The 15802-nt window shown below is 38.1% G+C and overlaps 2 protein-coding genes across 2 annotated transcripts; one reads left to right on the top strand and one right to left on the bottom strand.

The window, feature by feature from the left end:
• The first annotated feature begins 117 nt into the window (after positions 1–117).
• LOC148736234 (uncharacterized) lies at positions 118–2649 on the top strand. The gene is made up of 2 exons (XM_088753803.1): positions 118–754; positions 934–2649. The coding sequence occupies exons 1-2, from the start codon at positions 697–699 to the stop codon at positions 1896–1898; spliced, it is 1023 nt and encodes a 340-aa protein (XP_088609929.1). The 5' UTR covers positions 118–696; the 3' UTR covers positions 1899–2649.
• A 3159-nt stretch (positions 2650–5808) lies between these two features.
• On the bottom strand, positions 5809–15572 carry LOC111339321 (soluble guanylate cyclase 88E). Its single transcript, XM_088755564.1, has 10 exons — positions 15255–15572; positions 11029–11894; positions 10656–10909; positions 10150–10279; positions 9893–10039; positions 8511–8657; positions 7873–8032; positions 6936–7045; positions 6577–6666; positions 5809–6149 (listed from the first exon to the last, which is right to left on the bottom strand). Exons 2-10 carry the CDS (start codon positions 11821–11823, stop codon positions 6093–6095), a joined length of 1890 nt encoding a protein of 629 aa, XP_088611690.1. The 5' UTR covers positions 11824–11894; positions 15255–15572; the 3' UTR covers positions 5809–6092.
• Positions 15573–15802: the final 230 nt, after the last annotated feature.

Below are 15802 nucleotides of genomic sequence, written 5' to 3'. Positions count from 1 at the left end.
AGGGTCATCCACAGGAATCAGAAAAGACTTCTACTGAAGACAGAGCAAGGAAATTTCTTGCCATGTGGTCTTTTATTACCGCACGATTGTTAGCTGATTTGACGCTAAGAAGTGCTCCAAGTTTTGGTAAGATACTCCTATTTTCAGGTTGCTTCGTTTTGAGCAGCAAAATTCCAATGTGTTTGTTTTGGACACTCATTGCAGCAAGGCTAAGGTAAATTTATGGAGCAATTGTGACTTTCGCCTTACCTCATTAGGGATATCCGGGCAATCTGAGCCAAAAGAAAACAGCTTACACTGATTCCCATTGTCTCTGTTGATCCTAAAAGCCTATAGTATATCGATAACTTGGCTACACTTGAAGTGCAACTTCTGTTACAAGCATCACTTTCACGAAACCAAGAACCAATTTATTCACATGAAACAGCCAATGAATCTCATCTAACTTCTTTGTCACATTTGGTGTTAATTCAAGTTTATTATGTTGGAGGCACCCTTGTACCTAATGGGTGATTCTTTCGCTTTATTCACTCGGTGAAGGAAATGGCAAGTACCACAGAGCTGCAAATTTCAGATTTGGTAGTTTTGAGCTAAGTTATCTAAAAATTTGTCGCTCTTTTTTCCCTGTGATTAGGTGTATTTCATTTGATCCACACTGCTTTTGAGGAATATGTATTCCTTGTGGTCGAAAACCAGATGATTGTGGAAATGGATAAAAAGTTGAAACGTTCTCTTGAGATACATCTCATGAAAGGTGAGGTCACTTTTGAGACATTTCTCCATTTCTTATTTGTACCTAATGGGCGCAGAGAACTTCTCTTACGCTGTGTTATTTAGATCACATTAAAAGATAAAAGGTTTTTCCTAGCGTCGATACTCAACGGTGTTTTTGCTTTGTATGATATATAAGTATTTTTTTGTTATTATTCTCAGATAATTCCACATTGATGCCGTCCATCGAAACAGAGCTTGACAAACCCAAAGAAAATATGCAGCCAGAACAACAACATGACAAGCCAAAGGAAGCACCGCGAGCTAAAAGGCAAAATAACACATCGTCGAATTTCATTCAAGCTGCTAAAATGAATTTTGCAAAAGATCACTCCTCCCTGCATCAAAATAAAGAAAAGACTCGCCCTGAATTTTTTTCCGAGGGCAGTCACTATGTTACAGCAAGCACGCCAAATGTGACCTTTCCTAGCGAACAGATCTTTCAGACAGCGCCAATGAACAACCAACCACGGCAAATGCCGAATCCAACGCCGATGAATGTTTCTGTTCCAACGTCTTTTTCACCTTTACAAGAATGTCGCTCCAGTTTTCAGCCGTTACCACTACCAGAACAAGAACAACCACGCCAAGCAACTCCAGAGGCTGCGTTTCAAGGTGATTTTATTAATGCCATCGACAAGGCATTTTTCTCCTCAAGGGTTATCCTCAACCCCGACGACTACATGGGATCGCCATGGGTTCAAAACGAAGCATCAAATCTCACCGTGCTGAATCCTGTCAGTCTCCAAGAACACAACCTTATCAACAACGGAGCCATGAATTTTCCAGGAAATGGAAATTTCCCCATCACTTACGAAAACAGTGTACCTCCACTGAACATTTATTCCAATTCACAAACAATGGCTGCAAATCCTCGGCCACAAGAAATTCCTTATATATCCCCAACCAAAGACGACTTCGGCTATGTGCCAAGCATTACAAACATATATCCGAGGTACAACACGCCAAATTATCTCTACGAACCTGCGAGGAATGTAATGCAACCCAATGGAAGTGACGTCATGAATTTTAACGGATTGCTCAATGCTGCAGCTAATTCATTTGGAATGGATGGATTGACAGTCCATGATGTTCAGTCAAATCGATTAGGGATTGGTGCTGTTTAATTTGCAACAGTGTATTTTCACTTATTTTATGCCCTGTGAATAATGCTCATAAGGCGAAAAAAACTCAAATAACCATAAATTTTCTTCACTTATAGAAAAAAGACTTATGGAGAGAGATTATTGCTTCATAGAGTTATCATATCTTTTAAAAAATGACATTGAAAATTATTTATTAATGGCCACAGGACCATTTTTGAATAAATAGGCTTTAATCAAAACGATTTATGTCAAGTTAAGTAATTGTGCTTCCATATTTAGACTATCAGATTTTCATCAGTGCTGTACTGGGGAATCTTCATAGTGTTTCATTTTATGTAAAATATATGGAAGCTAAAAATATTAGGTTAATCAATGACTTGAAAACAAGAGTCAAAAAGTGTATCTATCAGGGGTTTAGATACAACTTTACTTTGTTTTGTACTAGCTACTTTTCTAATTGAGGCATAAGCATCTCAATTTTGTCTCATGAAATTCTATAATCAGGAATCTGTCCCTACGATTGTAAATAGATCAAACGAAATTATTTCGCATTTAACTATTGCCAAAGGCTATTCATATGCAAAATGTCGACTGTAAGAATGGTAAAGAATTCTGAAGAATGTTACAACAAACTTTGCTCGTGGTTAATGTTAATGCTAATTTTCGATATATAGCTAGACAATAAAAATGAGTTAGGTTTCAAGAACTGTGAAACAAAAAAGGTAGAGTACAAATTTTATATAAGTGTTGGGATTAAAACAATTTAAATGCACATCAAGAATACTGATTCCATAAATGTGCAGGGAAATTGTTAGATTAATACAAGCCTGAAAGTGCCTCCTAAGGGTGCCATTCAATAAAGTTTACATATATGTTTCAAATACCTTCAACCATCACCTCATTGAATTTAATCTCAGAAAGGGAGAGGAGAGCTCACGAAGCTTCGGTGCATTTTCAAAATTTGAAATGCTCATTCCGTTTACTTCCGCCAATCCACGGCGCCTTCTCCCGTTACAAACTCAAAAGAAATCGAAAAAAGCCTACGGTATCTTCCTAAAGGAAGATTTTAAGGTCTCCTAGCCTTCAGTTAAGAGGTGGCGATTGTCAGAGAAAAAATGTTCACCATCTAGTGTTGTATATATATATATATAATTATACCTCAAGAATTAGGTTACTTGAACTTTTACTGCAACTCTGAGTTTCATGCCTCTTGCGAAGCAATCGTCAGGCAACTGCCAGAAATAACGGTTACAATCCACCAAAATGTAAAAGACGAAACAATGTATACATGCGCGCGCAACATACTGCACGCGCTATCGTAACGTTAGGTTCTTTAACAGGAATTTCCTGACATGTCTGCAACCTGATGTCAGCTCATTTCTTTTGTTTAAACTTGCCATCTGCGGTTTACAAATGATAAAATATTTTTCCCACAAACACAAGTTGCATCTTTTAGCTACATTGGAATACGAACTAGCTTGTTTCACCTTGCGCCACTTAATATTAAACTTAGTGTCCTTATCTTTAAGACTCCATATATATTTGCTAAGTTCAGTAGCATGCCTGTAACGTTCGTTTCGGAATGAACACAAGTGGTTCCTGTAACGCATTTTAAAAGCGGTGTCACAGAGACCAATGTACGTTTCCTTTGCGGTTTCTGTGGTGACCTCTGCCTGGTAAATTATGCTTTCCATGTTACAGTTTCCATCCATGGGGCATATGTCAGGTTTTCGACAGTTGAAGCTTTTCCTAGCTCGATCAGTAGCGCGTGCGAGTTTCCGGATTTCAGATTTGTTGTGGTTAGATATGACAGTTTTAATGCTGCCCATGCAGCTGTAGCTCAGTTTAAGGGTGTTTCGGTTGAAAATTTTGTGAAGAGGATTAGTTTTTGTGAAATGCTTATCAATAAGTGCAAGGAAGCATTTTCCGACGTTAGTTTCCACGTTCTTGCTGTATGGTGGGTTAAACCAAGTAATATTCCGCTGCCTGTTTCTTCGTGGACGTGGTGCCTGGTTTGATGCAGCGTTGAATGACAGAGTGTAGCTGTACCCACTTTTTTTGAGAGCTTCTTGATAAATAGGTTTAGCACTATCGAAGCATTCCCTGTCGGAAGATATCTCGGAGAGCCTCCTATTGATTGATTCAGGGATGTGGCGCAGAATGGATGGTGGGTGGTTAGATTTTTTATGCACGTACAGGGGGATGTTGCCTTCCTTAGTAAAAGGGTAATACTTCCCACTTGAGAGGTCAAGCGTGACGTCTAGAAAATTGGTTTTGGTGATGTTAGCCTCGACTGTGATTTTTAAGTCATTGTTGCGGAAGACTTTGCAAAAACCTTTCTTGATATTCTCTATTTCCTGCGGTGTTCCATTGAGGGCAGCCAAACCATCTTCCCGGTATAAACCAATATTTTGACCATACTTCTCAGTAAGAATCGATAAGAGAAAGCATCCAACCAGCTCACACGTTTCCGCTCCATCGAAGGACCCCATGGTAACATCAAAGAGGTTGCTGGCAGATTTTTTCTCCCATGGGCAATCATCGTTAAATAGCAGAGATCGTTTTGCATGCAAGATAATTTCACGCTCATGGCTGTTGATTGAGCAGTACTTAGAGGAAAAATCTAGTGCTTTGGAAAGCAACTTCTCAGTGATGGAGGGGTAGAATTCACAAACGTCGAAACTAATGAATGAAAGAGAGCTCTTGTCTTCTAAACTATTAAACCATTTGAGAACACTTGAGGTGTTTTTCCACTGGTTTGCTTTACTGCTGGTGATGATAGCGTTGTTAATTTCATCGAGGAGATGCTTACTGATTTTCCCAATTTCAGGCTTAGAAGGGTTTATTAAGCGGCATGATGGATTGTCTTGAAAATTGGGCTTATGGTCTTTCAACGTGATGAATGCATCTTCGTCAGTTGCCTGACGATTGCTTCGCAAGAGGCATGAAACTCAGAGTTGCAGTAAAAGTTCAAGTAACCTAATTCTTGAGGTATAATTATCCATAGCTCTAGCCCTGCTATTGAGCACTTTTTAGTAGATAATGATCTCATTCCGCAAACGATCCAACCTTTGTGGTATCGTCTAAGTCATGCCAGAGTGCTCAAACTAGAGTACACTAGCGAGCATGCGCAATTGCAGAGCAATGACTCATCCTAGTTAGAGTGCTCAATTTGGACATGAAAGCAAAGCTTTGTATGCCAAAGAGCTATATCTAACTAATATATATATATATATATATATATAAAGTGTGACTTGATTTTCGTAGAACAGTGCTCAATACATAGAAGTAGAGCGAAGTATATATTGTGGGAGGAAAAAGACAAGTAAACTACAAGTTCATCCCTACAAGCCTGTTTCGTGGTCGCCCACTCATCAGGGGGCTAGTGTACTCTAGTTTGAGCACTCTGGCATGGCTTAGACGATACCACAAAGGTTGGATCGTTTGGGGTGACCATATTGGTTCTCCTCCATCCTAGCATTAGCACTGCACTGATGAGGCCCAGAAGGCCGAAACAGTACTGTCTGCAGTTAGTTATATATATATATATATATATATATATATATATATATATATATTAATATTACGAGAGGAAAAAAGGACGTAACTACATTTCCCGACAAGCCTGTTTCGTGAATCGCTTCACTCTTCAGGGGAGTGAAGCGATTCACGAAACAGGCTTGTCGGGAAATGTAGTTACGTCCTTTTTTCCTCTCGTAATATTTATTCTGCTCTGCTTCAACGTATTGAGCACTGTTCCACGCGAAAATCGACTTACAGACTTCCTATATATATATATATATATATATATATATATATATATGGGTTCTCCCCCATCCTAGCATTAGCACTGCACTGATGAGGCCCAGAAGGCCGAAACAGTACTGTCTGCAGTTAGTTATATATATATATATATATATATATATATATATGAACCGTCTGGGTTCTCCTCCATCCAAGCATCAGCGCTGCACTGATGAGGCCCAGAAGGCCGAAACAGTTCTGTCTGCAGTTAGTTATATATATATATATATATATATATATATATATATATATATATATATATATATATTAGGTATCATAAATGTGCGCATGAGCACTGTAACATCACAAGGTATTGAAAAATTACTAGTAAATATGATCGATAGATCCCTGTAAGTCTTCCTTTTCTAAAGTTCGCATTCGTGGTGAAGATAAAAATTAGCCATGGGAATCTCACTTTGTGGCGTTTTTCCTTCCTGTCAACCAGTACGTTCGTGTCTTTCCTTTCCCCTGTTGAAAAGATGTAAATATCATTTAGGGCTTTTGATAACATTTTCTGTAAGCGGCCGTCGATTTTACAAAAGACGGGTGTACCAGGAGTGTGGGCCAAAAGGCAAAACCATAACACGAAAGTCGGCTCTCAGGCTAAACAGATGGCAGAAAGAAGTAGGCGGTAGACCGGCTTATATTGAAAACGCTTGCGTCGATTTGTCTGTCATAATAGATTTGGTTCTAAAGAAGAATGTCAATGTTTCCCCTCCCCGCTAACCAAATCAAAAACAAAAAAAGAAAAGGACGAAGAACATTGAGACAAATTATATCACTTTCCGCCTAAAAGAGGCGTCTGAGGTATCGCTTCGCTGTCTGTTTTCAACATTTCTATTAGCTATTAATAATATTGATGACGATCTGAAATAAAAACTAATCACAGCCTCACCTTGAGTTCCACTACTCCTCGAAACTCGATGCGAAAGTCTGTGTTTTCCAAACACTTTCTGGTGGCTTCACTGATATGTGCCCTCATTGGCTAAAAGGAGAATCAACAAGAAGCGTACAAAATGTTTAGATATGGCTGCTCGGAAGATGTTGGCAGTTAAAATCATAATTCTAAGCGAACAATGTATTATGGAATAAAAGCGGCAGCTTAAGTCGACGCAAGGAGGTAAGATGGTTTGGGGAGGGGAGGGGAAGGGTAAGATTTACTGACGGCGGTAGGAAAATACGCCAGAACGTAACAGGAGTGTGTGGATCTTTTTATCTGCTTAGCCTGCGCCTAATGTTCTCCCACTTACTTACCAGCGCAGTGGTTCTTAGCCTTGAGGCTATGTTAACTGTGTCACCAAATAAGCAATATTGAGGCGTCTTCTCGCCGACTAGACCAGCAGCCACAGGGCCTGAATGCATACCTGTTACGTAACATGAAAAAGACATATCACTCACCAGAAAGAACTATTCATCAGATACCAACATTTTTTAATTAGTCGTTTCAAAGTGCAAAACTAAATGAAGAGATAACAAAAAATAACTTGCTACGTTTATAAGTCAAACGGGACTTCTTACTACTCCTCCCCCCCCCCCTAAAAAAAGAAAAGAGCTGCTACCAGGAAATAAAAACAAAGTACTCCGATCGCTAAAGGTTGCCTATGATGTAGTCTTCAGAAAGATGTTTGATTATAATAAGTTATATTTAATCAGAGGACAAATATCCAAACAGTTACAATTCTCTTACCAATATATTATCGTTCTACCACAAATGCTGCAGTCTGATTGGTCATGCCACTCGCTATCTATGCCGTTATAGATAGTAAATAGTGTCAGGGGCCCAACATCGTGCGGTAATCGACAAGACATAAGCAACAAAGCGGGGAATTTGAAAGTCTGAGGTTCATTTCTTGTCGGCAGTTAGACTTTTTTCCCAATTTCGGAAACATTCTAAAAGACATCTTTCTTTAAGAGCTTGCCTTTTTGCTAAATTTTTTGTTGACTCTTAGATTTATGCACAAACAATGCGATTATTCACTCTCATTATCCACGCGTAAACCTTGATTCGGGCTTCACCCTCTTCGGCGATTACACGATAGAGATCTCCAGCTCATGATCAACGTAATCGTATTCTGACTCAATGCTCGTTAGAGCTAAAGCTTCTTTCTGAAGTCGGTAAAAGCTTTAGGAAGTCTGTGGGATTTGTGTGTTCAGTCTAAGTTGTTAGATTGGAAAAATCTATAGATCTCACCAATAGTTATTGTTATAGGATTCTGACTGGCAGGGTTCACGATTACTTTGACAGCTTCCAACATGTCTAGTGCCATGGCTGATATTGGCTCGGCGTGGCGCGCCTTCTTCACAGGAGCACCGCTAACCGTCATGTAAAGAGCATCTCCCAACGTCTCAAACTAAAGGAAGGAAACGCTGCCAGGTTATATTCACCCTCAGGCATATGTTTATAACCGAACAACCTATTTGAGGATTCTGGTTTAATTTCGAGATATTTCCTTTCATTTCTTTTCAGGGCTCATAGTACTGCTTTGCTTTGCACTAAAAAGAACGATATTTCGCATCCGAATCACCAAAGTTAAGGTAAACTTCATGGAAATAAATTATTCCTGATATTATTCCATTAATTCAAGATAAGAATGCAGTCAATGCCCAGCTTTTTGCAATTTTTCTTCGTGACAGCTTAAATAAAATAAATAGATAAATACGTAAATTGAAGCTCCCCCTGAGGGGCCTTTCAGCCACAATGCAAACCAACTAAGTGATTAATATTCAATAATATTTAATACCTTGTTGCAATACATCTTATATTTATATTATTTGAACGAACATTTTTTTCTAAGCTGGTACAGCCTGAACGCGAATTAAACAATTTACCTTATAAACATCATGCTTTTCAGTCAACTTGTCGAAAGATGTGAACATGTTGTTTACAAGATTGACAACCTCCATGGCATCCACTTGAGAACAGATGGCGACAAAGCCGTCCAAGTAACTGAACATCACGGTGACGTTTTCAAAATACTGAGAGAAGGATAAAAGATTGAAATAGTTGAATAGACTGTAAGAGTGAATATAGGGTAAATTTCCCATTTCTCCCATTGCCAGAAATTCGGGACAATATGGCAGAGGTAGTTCTCGTGTTGCAAGCAAAATGGCGCCGAAACAGTATAAGAAAATGTATGGGAAAAGATTGTTTTTCCAAAATAACTGTCTAAGAATGGGATATTCTTTCGCTGCGTGGTTGGAAATGCAGCCTGCATCGGTTAAAGCGCCCATCGCTACGAAAAAGAAATACTCAAATTCAAGCCTACCTTTTCCCAAGGTATACGAGTAAACTCATAATTCTGACTCCATTTTCCCACACAAACTCTTAAAATCTGCTTCGACTAGGTGTTACAATTTTTTGGTCGTGGGAACAACCTTGTGAAGATTCGCCACTGTGTAGTTCGACATGCATTCTGCAGTAGTTTGCTCAATTAAATCGCTCGTAACCGGTAGAATATGTTGGCCCAGAAATTTTCCTCTAGCCGGGAAACTCTTCGTATTTTTACAGAGCTCAAAAGCCAAATACGCCATTTTTAAATACCCCAATTTTAGGAAGGAAGAACACGAAAAATACAAGTCCCAGTGACTGCACAACTTGGCCGCCATTTTCCTTGTTTTGACGTCTCCTTTGGCTTTCTGGGATAGAAAGGTACCAGGCCTTTTCTCTCGTGGAGTTTTACGAAAATACAAAGTTACGTATTCATTTCACTTCCACCGCCGCCATACTGAATTGTCTGTAATACGATATACCGCTGGCATTTCGTAACGGGCTCGAAATGTCCCCGATTTTTGATGATGTTTTCTTTCTTGAAAGTTTTTTTTGACTATTTACCCAGTCAACAATAGAAGCTGTGCTGAAACTATTCGCTTCGCTGACCACATGTTATCATTATCGATTAAGAGCAAAAATATTAGAATACATGAAGGAGTAGAAGCAAAATTAATAGTTAAAAGTTTCATTTTAATCCACATTCTATCTTTCTTAAACGCTCATTCCTTGCATCTGACTATTGCGACATGTTACCACAAAAACCCCATGTTTTAGGAACTCTTTTAGCATTGCTTGTTTTTATACTTGCAGAGTAAGTGTTTTGAAGGATCTTTCGGTAAACCTTATTCTTAGCAGCTTAGAGATGTCCCTTAAAAAAATATCCTGTCCCTCCCTCTTTTCGGAAATAATAATGGAACATAAACGTCACGATTAATCTAACCTCGCATGTTTCGACTGCTTTACCCCCCAGTCTCAATCTATCAGCGATGGCTTTGGGCATCATTCTATAAAGCAACTCTTCACTCCGCTTCCTCTCTTGCGCCAATTTCTCCATATTTTCTTCGAGGGCCTTCCCTTTGTCAAATTCCTTGTTAAGTGGATAAAAAAAAGGCACTAATCATTTCAAGCATTTTGAAAACCTGGCTGCAAAGAAAGCTTGACAAGTTTAGTTAGCAAACTTGAATCCTGGACACTCACATGGTCTCTTGCCATCTCAAGCTGAGGCAGTGGTTTAATCCCAGATAGTACCATCTCACGTGATGTATCATGCAGTCCTAGGTCGCTCATATACAGACCTATGCGCATCATCTCCTCCACACCCCCAATCCTGCATGTACGTAGAAAAGAAGGAATTCGGAAAAAAGATGACACTCAATGAAATCACAAGTCTTAACAATTGCGTCACCTTTTAATTTTTTGGCAGAAACATTAGTGCCGCGCGCATTTCACACTTGTATGCTAACATTTCATCCATTCTGACAAGAGTGAAGGTAAAGGCGACTTTACTCTGATAGATGTACGAAATTTTCCGCTTGTCATACTTAAGTCATTATTTATTTATTTTTCCTTTAATTAGTAAGCCGTTTTCTTCTTCTTTCAACTGCGCCTTACTCTGAGCTGATTCAAAGGCTGGCTATTATGCACATGGCGTGGCTACTATGCTACTATAAACCTTAATAGAAAAACAAATTAAAGAACCTTACAAAGGTGAGCAGATGTAAATAATTTTATTCCATGACGGCATGAACTTCATCGTGCCCCTAAGGTGGAGCTTAGGCTGTTTGGACATCATGGTCTCGTACTGCTGTTCATTTTCAGTGGAGATAAAAAGAGGACACTCCATACTGCTGTTTTGGAGTTTATAAGACGATTGTTGCAGCGTAAAATTCGCCCTTGTGGGACGTCGCAGCGTCGAAAGCGTACAGACCAACTCGAACATCACGTGCCTTGTCGTAAACTAAACCAAACAAGAGAATAATAAAAACAAATCATTCATGATTCTAAAAACAGGAAGACTAAGAAGCGTGGAGCTTAGATAGACAAGAGCCAATGTGAGACCGATATGACTCATCTTACCGTGTTCCATGTGAAATCCGCTTTAGGTCTCCTCATTGTGAACAACTCCCTCACGTCGTTGCCTATGATACGATTTCCCACAGTAGATATGATTCCATGTCCTGCCATGTGCACTGTCATGTCACGCGCAATCGCGAAACTAAACGGAAATATATTGAAAAATACTTCAATGCTGACACTGCGTTTGCTGTGGATTGATAAGGAGTCAGGGATGGGAGGTTTATAGCCAGCGTTTTCGAAATCGAGGCGGTATACCACGTGAGTAGTCGTGTTGGTGACTTCGTTGTTAAGAATTTTGACGTCAACGTCCAAGTTGTAGAAGGCGGAAGCAATTTCTTTGACTTGTCCAATGACGTAGTACATGAAGCCCTTCCGTTTTGAAATGTAGTGCAGTGTCAAGCCTGCACTCGTTTCTTCCTCGCAGAAAAAGCTTGGAGACAGCATCTTTTGGTAACCAAAACGCATGTGCTCGTGCAAGCTGTCAATACCAATTAAAAAATCTCGCAAATGCCGACCACTTACGCGAATTATACGATCGTAGCCATAGTGACTGAAGAACTTCACAAAACAACTGCCGAAAAACTGCATGAAATCGTCGCTTGTCATATCTGTTTCTTCTCCAAGAACTTCCTCACTGGCGTCGGCAATTTTCTGCATCATACTCTCACTGTAGCGTTTGTGAGTTATGAACATATGTTCACTTATACCTGCGCGTTCTCTGATCTTGTCCCACTTTTCTTCGCCATATTTTTCGACTAGATAGTACATGACGCTCTCCAGAAGCATCCCATACATCTTGTATCTACAAGCTGTCTTTATTCAGCGCTGATAAACTGCTTGAAATAAAATTCGAGCCGACAACAGGCCTAGATTTATAAAAAAAAAAAGTGTTACCATGGTAGTGACATCTTCGATGGAAATACTGCGCCCATAAGCCTCCCTTTAACACTTTTGTACTCCACACCAACATGAATATTTAATTTTAATGCATTCAGCTTAGAAATATATTGAATAATAATCCTCCCGCCCAGTTTTAGAAAATAATTTCTAAAGGGACAGCTTGACATCATTCAAGCTGCAAATTTTAAAGTTGACTGGGAACTCAAATAAACTTTCGGTTAATAATTAACGGTGTTACATTTCACTGCACAAAAATTATCAAAGTTCGAGTTAATTGGACACGTCGACCTATACCAAAAATCAGCTCAATAACTAGGAAGTCAAGAAAACGTTCAAATAAGCTGCGAAAGTTGAAATTTTGAGACTTGAAAAACATAGAGCCTTGGTCGTTCTTGCCCATACTTAACATTCCTAAACAAATTTCAACCGCTTTTGAATTTCATCAATTAAGGCAGCGCAAAGATCTTAACCATTTCCTCGAACAGAGACAGATAGTCTATAAATCGAGACCGCACAATGCAACAAAATCACTCGCTTTATACTTTTGACGATATTTAGTGATGAGATTCAAAATTAACTTTCTCAACAGCTAGCTTCGTGTTTTCTCGCTCTGTGAAACCAAATGAATATTGATTGTGAAACGATTAATATGTTAAATGATCAAGTTTCAAATTCGCCATGATCGCCTAATGAAATTCAAACGTTTTTTAACAGGGTTTGTCTCTTTCTGAAATTTGTATATTCATAAATTCAAGAACGATCTGATCTATGTATGACCGTGCCTACTATTTGAGTTAGCTTTCAGATTTCAGATCAAGGATAATTCGTTGTCATTAGCAATTTCATACAGCAGTAATTTGAGCTTCGAAATAGGTCTTTTCTAAGGAAAGAATAATTTTGGATAAAAAGTTTGTGAGTGACACTGCGTTATGCCCTTAGCGCCCTTGTGCAATGCATGGTTTATGATCGAGCAAAAGTTTTTTCTTGGAGGAACTAAAAGTATACGTCATTGCTCAGTGGAAGAAGAATTATATAATATTAATTAATAAGTAGCTTGCATTCTTATTACAAATGCACCTGTAAAACAAAAATCAGTTTTACAGGTGCATTTGTACTTTATGGGGAAAAAGATACCAGATACATAACGAGAAAAAATGGACTCACTCGTACTTGATGTTTACACTACGCAAATAAATTGTCCGAAAGATCTGGAGAAATCACGTGTCATTCTATAAACTACTGTTAAAAATATTTCCCTCAGGCAACAGGAGTGATCATGGTTATGAACCTTCATGATTTAAAATCATGTTTCTCATAGATAGGAGTAAACCTTTTGGGTGATTATGAAAGCATTAACAATACAAGTAATGATAGCATTTGGCGTTAAAATGAAAAAATCTTCGATCAGTTTGTAAGTGGTCAATGATATGTTTTTTGAAAAGCACAGGCTCATTATTGGTTGCCAATATGCCAGGCTGATGTGAATCTAACTACAAAAAAGTAACCAGTCATAATAATTCCTCATAATTAACTTCCAATCAAGTCAAGGGGATTGGTTGGCCGTTTTCCAGGAGCGACCATTCAAATGCCGTGCTTACAACATACTGGCATATCAAAGAAATGGAAGTTACGACAGAGGTAATACGTTACGCTGATAAGATACAGACACTGATCGTTTTAGTTACAATTCATTTACGACAGTAAAGGACCGGGTTTTATTTGATGTCAAAAAATTTATCAAGAGGATGATTAATGAGATTTCATACCTTTTTTAATGATTTTTTTCCTTGTTTTTTCATCGACCCTGATTTAGTTTACTGTTGTTACAGAATACGGTGCCATCATCATTCAAAGTTAAAGATACAAAAAAAAAATTAATGACAGAAATAAAACTAGTAAAATCATTACTTTTGATTTTGTAAAGGAATAAACGGGTTTCTGGAACGATAGTTTCTCCTCAGGCGATGGGCCATGATCATGAGTTAATTAGTAATGGATTAAGAATTTAAAATTTCATTCTGTCCGCTTAGAAGAGCCGGAACACGAATCAATTATTGTAGCAGGATTTTGTCAGCCTCCAGTTAAATTAAATTTTATTGAATACAAATAATAGGAAACATATCTAAGATGCTCTCCATGAGGATTGTCTCTCGCCAAAAGTAATAACAGCATACATCATCTACATCGTTGAAAATATCGAAGTGATGTCAACACGAAAAAATATGATTCAGTTTAAATATAGAAATCTATCGATGATTTTTGTAAGAAAGTAAAAACGTTTATGGAATAAACATTGAACTTGGCTGTTAGTCAGTGGTTGAGTAAAAGTATCGGAGCCTTGGCCTTTGAATTCGTCATGAGGTTGATTTTGGTGGAATGAATACAGAAATATATCAGAAATTTGTTTGACCAATAACACTTCCCATTATTTTGGAAAAAAAAAAGAAAAAAAGTGTTATTGTAAGAGAGAAACTTTGTTAAACTAAGCAGATTTTCTGATGCGTGATTAATGTCGGGCTAAGCAAAAGTCTTCCGATCTTGTTTGTCTCTATTGGCATAGAAACCAACGTTTCTAATGGAGATTCCGCCTCAGTCACTTTAAGAAATAATTATTTATTTCAAAGTTTTAACATACGGATTTAACTTGTTCCTCGAGAGATATTTTTAATGCCTTGTGATATCATTGGTGATCCGTTGGATGAAGTATAACTACTGAATTGCTGATGGAGCCTAGCTAGCATCGCGCAATTCAAAGAAATGAAACATAGATGATAAATCCGTTTTTCACTCATAAAAATATCTTTGAGTTTTCAACGGATTTCTGAATAAATCTTCCTAAATATATTTATGCAGGATATAGGGTTTTTTCCATGAATAGTATGTTATGTGGATCTTCCGTAGTCTCCGTTGTAAAGTTAGCTTTCAGTTATCCCCCATTTCTAAGCTAATAAAATTGGCTCAGGTTCGTTTGCGCGTTTCGCGTTAACTCGCTTATCATTCTCCCTGATTTAACCATGGAAACGTATACAGTAAATGTACTAAACAACGCAGATTTAATTAAATTTGCATTTCTTTTCCTTAACGATGGCTGAGAAAATCACATTTATGACCTAATTTTGGAGAAATTAACGAAGCTGATTTCCCGTCAGGGTGTTTCAGTTTTGAAAAGTCGTTGTAGCAAGTATGTCACCTAAGGTTTACAATTCAGAGTTGTTAAAAGTCTCAGTTTAGAATATTGCTCCGGTTTTTTGGCTGGAATTTTGCTCTCGTGTGATGATAATTGTGCTTTCAAACATTCTCGAAAAAAGGAAAGAAATTTGTCTTACCTGTAATACCAATGTTTCGGTACACTTCCCGAAAAGTATATGCTTTGACTTTGAGACTTGAAAATTTTCTGCTCTATGATCAGCGGAATGGATATGAGTAAATTATACTCACTTGTGTCTTCAAGGAGAAACTGACTGTTGTAGTGTCTTTTCTTCGCTGTAACTGTCTCAACGATCGTGTACCCAACTGGTATAGTCTAAACTTAAACTCATTTATTATTTATACAAAATGTAATGGCTAACTGTGCGAGCGAACGTTACTCCATAATGTTGACTCTGGTGAATTAAAATTGGCGAATGGAACTGGGATAATTAACAATCTCTTTGAAATGTCAAATCATCTATGCACACAGAATCCACCTGAGTCAAAGGGAGTTAGATTGCTTCTTCTACTTTAAGCCGCTTTCTGCTTAAAATTTCTCGTTTCCTTCTACAAGGCTGAATAATTCATCATTTTTTCGACTCCCTCGGTAACAAAAGAATGGCACGAAAATCTAGTTTTTGATATGAAAATAATAGTAAGTCCTTCGGCTAACGTATCCAGTTCT

Source organism: Stylophora pistillata, chromosome 3, assembly GCF_964205215.1.
Source record: "Stylophora pistillata chromosome 3, jaStyPist1.2, whole genome shotgun sequence".
Taxonomy (NCBI): domain Eukaryota; kingdom Metazoa; phylum Cnidaria; class Anthozoa; order Scleractinia; family Pocilloporidae; genus Stylophora; species Stylophora pistillata.
Note: the sequence above shows the minus strand (reverse complement) of the source record. Positions and strands in the feature narration are given on the sequence as shown.